Raw genomic sequence first — 3,308 nt, forward strand, 5'->3', positions numbered from 1 at the left:
ATAACGGTCGCTACCTTCAAGGGAAAATAATTGTTTGACTAGTTTTGACCGGCTGACTTTATGAGGTGCTCAGGTAGTTGGGACTGAAAGCAAAATTTGCGGACTGGATCCGTCGATATCGTATGTTGGTCATCTCAAGTCTCAACTGAGCAGTCGGTCGCCAAATGAGTTGGTTCAAATTATGCTCTTCTATTCGAGACTTCAATTGCTTAGTTATTATTCTTGACTTTTTAATCTTCATGCAGACAATTTGTTAAAAAGATATTTTTTATTCATAATTTTGCATAGTTCTGCTAAAGCTGAACGGGCTCCAGCAACTAATGCTTCTGGAAAACTATTGGTTACGGTTTTATATATAGTGGGACTGGCCAAATGTACCACCACTCCTGCCCGCCTCACTCGATCAACAAATCCTCGTTGGAGCTGATGCCCATGGCCTCGTCCATCCGCAGCCATGATCCCTGCCTCTATCAACACCTCCGCTTCTCTACCCATCTTCTTTCCCGGCGGACTATGAGCTCCTGTCTCCGCATCCTAAATCGCTCACTCTGCTGTCGCTGCAGCAGCCGCTTTCGGGGCAACAGCTTTATAGAAAGGTAAGGAACGAAACAAAAAAAAAACCAGTGAGTTGATAATCTTGTAAACGTCCCCAGTTTTAATCGAACTCACTCTCCTTTTAGCAGTGCTGAGAAGAAGCAGCCAATGGAATTAAAGAAGAACGCTAAGGCCCGCTTACGCCTACGCTTAGAACACCAGGTGGAGTTCGGGGAGCACGTCGCTGTTCTTGGCTCGACCAAGGAGTTTGGGACGTGGACGAAGCAGATGCCGATGCAGTGGACTGAGGCCGGATGGGTATGCGAGCTTGATCTGCGAAAGGGTGAGGTTGTGGAGTTCAAGTTCGTCATAATAACCAATGGGGGGAAGGGGATCATTTGGGAGGAAGGGGAGAATAGGGTGGTGGCTGTTCCGGAGGATGGGGTTTATGATTTGGTTTGCGGATGGAATAAGATGGGAGAGATACTGGATCTTATGGCGGGGGATAGTGAGGTGGAAGTGGAAGGTGGTGGAGATGGAGATGGTTCTTACATGGAATATAATGGGGTTATTGCAGAGGCAGAGTCTACTCTTTTTACGGAGCAGTGGCAGGGGAGCCAAGTTTCATTCATGCGGTCCAATGAGCACGGTAATAGAGAGATGGAGAGGAGATGGGACACTCAGGGGCTTGATGGCCTTGCATTAGAGCTGGTGGAGGGAGACAAAAAAGCTAGGAATTGGTGGCAAAAGGTGTGTATTTTCTTGTTTATGTGGAAATTCTCCTGTCAGCCAACTATAAGAACAGCTAAGAACAAGAAGAAGCAAGGAAATAGGATATTTATTTATGGGCAAGAGAAGAAAATAAAGCTTTTAACAATCTATCTCTTCTAATAGACTTACAACTAGAGGTGACCAGGCACATGAATCTGAGAAGGGCTCGATTGGACAACTTTGGGTTCGGTTTAACTTAAATAAGATACGGGTTGCGTTGAAGCATAAAATGTTGACCTATTTAATATTTCAATCGGGATTTTGTTGATATGAAAACTCTAAATCAACAAAAAAAAAACTAGTTTAAATTTTGAATCGAAAACGCTTCATCTCTTTGACTAGCCGGCAAGTCTCCTTCGCCTCAACAAAGGTCATATTTTTGGATAAATTTGGTTATGTTAACACAAAAAAAAAAATTATGAAGCATATAATAAATAGGTCCCACATGTTGGGCTTGTGTTGTAATAATTGAATTATGAAATAAAAGGTATTAAAATAAAATCAATTTTATGATAGCTACTGCAGAAGATAAGTGTTACAGGTTTCTTTCGTGATTAAAGATTCAATTAGACAACCATTAGTGCTTTTGGGGATCTATTACTATTCAGTGTTAGGGGAGTGGGCTAGATGAGTAGGATTGGTTTCTAGCTTAGTAAGAAGCTTAAGGAGACAAACAAGAGGAAGAGTATGAGAGTACGTGGATCAATCAGAAGGATTCAATATGAAGAAGCCTAATTTCAGTTTTGATAGATTCAGTGGTGGCAGTTCTTGTAGTACCGTAGAGACTTGTGCCAAATGTATAAAAAAGCATAAGAGTGAATGTTTGATGGGCTCACATACATGCTATTGGTGTCGCCAGCCTGGTCACATAACTAGATATTGCTCTGCACTTGGTCTGAAAATGTCAGAAGAACATAAATCAGTTGGAGCTCCTTTACAAAAGACTGCAGGCGGGCAAAAAGGATAGAGTCTACAACTTAAACTCCTACTCTAGTTCAATCAGTACAACCAGTTCGACCTCGAGTTTATTCTCTTACTAATAGAGAGCCTGAAAGGCCTACGACTGTTGTTGATGCTATTAAGGATTGATGAGTTTTATGTTTCATCATATGTTATGGGTGTGTCATTCTAAAGTATGTCTTTATCAGAAGGGTGTTGTTGTTATGTTACCTTGCTTCAAATGTGGTGTTATCCTGATAAGTGGTGTTATGTTACCTTGCTTCAAATGTGGTGTTATCCTGTTTCAGTTATGAGAGAAGTTTAGTTGAGCTATCTTATGTATGGCATTTATTTTATTATATTCTTTTGTTATTGTAACTCTTTTGTTTCTTCTCGACCGAATGCATTTACTGTTACTATTATAGTACTGCACACCTATGATTTCTGGTTTAATAAATTTTGTTCATATTATAATATTGATATGTGTGCTCAGCTTTATTTAATTTATCATTGAATCTTATACAAAAATATTGATTGTTATGCAAATAAGAATAAAATATTATTATTGTATGTTTTTATGTGCATGCTTGACTATGATGGAGTCACCCCCTTATGGTAATAGTGGTGAAATGTTGACGTACCCGTCCACATATATGGGAAAAAATAATGATTTTAAAGTGACAAGGGGTTTTCCTTCAAAAGCTGAATCGGCTTGGCCCGAACCAGTTCAGTTGAGAGGGAGCTAAACCAACCCGTTCCCCTCTTTTTATTTGGCAGGCATTTTCCTTAATGTCTTTATTTCCCGCCCATCCCTCTTTTATTTATATGCGTTTTTATGCCTTAGGATTTAGCTTATGTTATTTTCTGATTTTAGTTTGTGACACAACCGTTGACGTCCTGTTTACCTCTTCGAGGGCTGTATCCTACGTATTGGGTGGTGTTTCAGCTGTATCCTTATCCCGTGGTAGTGATTATCTCTATTTCCTTCCCCCATTTCCTTCCCTTGTTGACCACCAGTCCTCCTACACTTCGTTTCTTCTCCTACAAGCCATTGATCACTTGCC

General features: G+C 40.4%; 1 protein-coding gene across 2 annotated transcripts; it reads left to right on the top strand.

The window, feature by feature from the left end:
- Positions 1-356: 356 nt before the first annotated feature.
- LOC110037267 (phosphoglucan, water dikinase, chloroplastic-like) lies at positions 357-1,440 on the top strand. 2 transcript variants are annotated; one of them, XM_020741867.1, is made up of 2 exons: positions 357-596; positions 681-1,440. In XM_020741867.1, exons 1-2 carry the CDS (start codon positions 373-375, stop codon positions 1,423-1,425), a joined length of 969 nt encoding a protein of 322 aa, XP_020597526.1. In that variant the 5' UTR covers positions 357-372; the 3' UTR covers positions 1,426-1,440. The 2 variants fall into 2 exon arrangements, with proteins under 2 accessions (XP_020597526.1, XP_020597527.1); XM_020741868.1 differs by having other exon boundaries at positions 358-596; positions 684-1,440.
- Positions 1,441-3,308: the final 1,868 nt, after the last annotated feature.

This window comes from Phalaenopsis equestris, unplaced genomic scaffold (assembly GCF_001263595.1).
Source record: "Phalaenopsis equestris unplaced genomic scaffold, ASM126359v1 Scaffold217787, whole genome shotgun sequence".
Classification (NCBI taxonomy): Eukaryota; Viridiplantae; Streptophyta; class Magnoliopsida; order Asparagales; family Orchidaceae; genus Phalaenopsis; species Phalaenopsis equestris.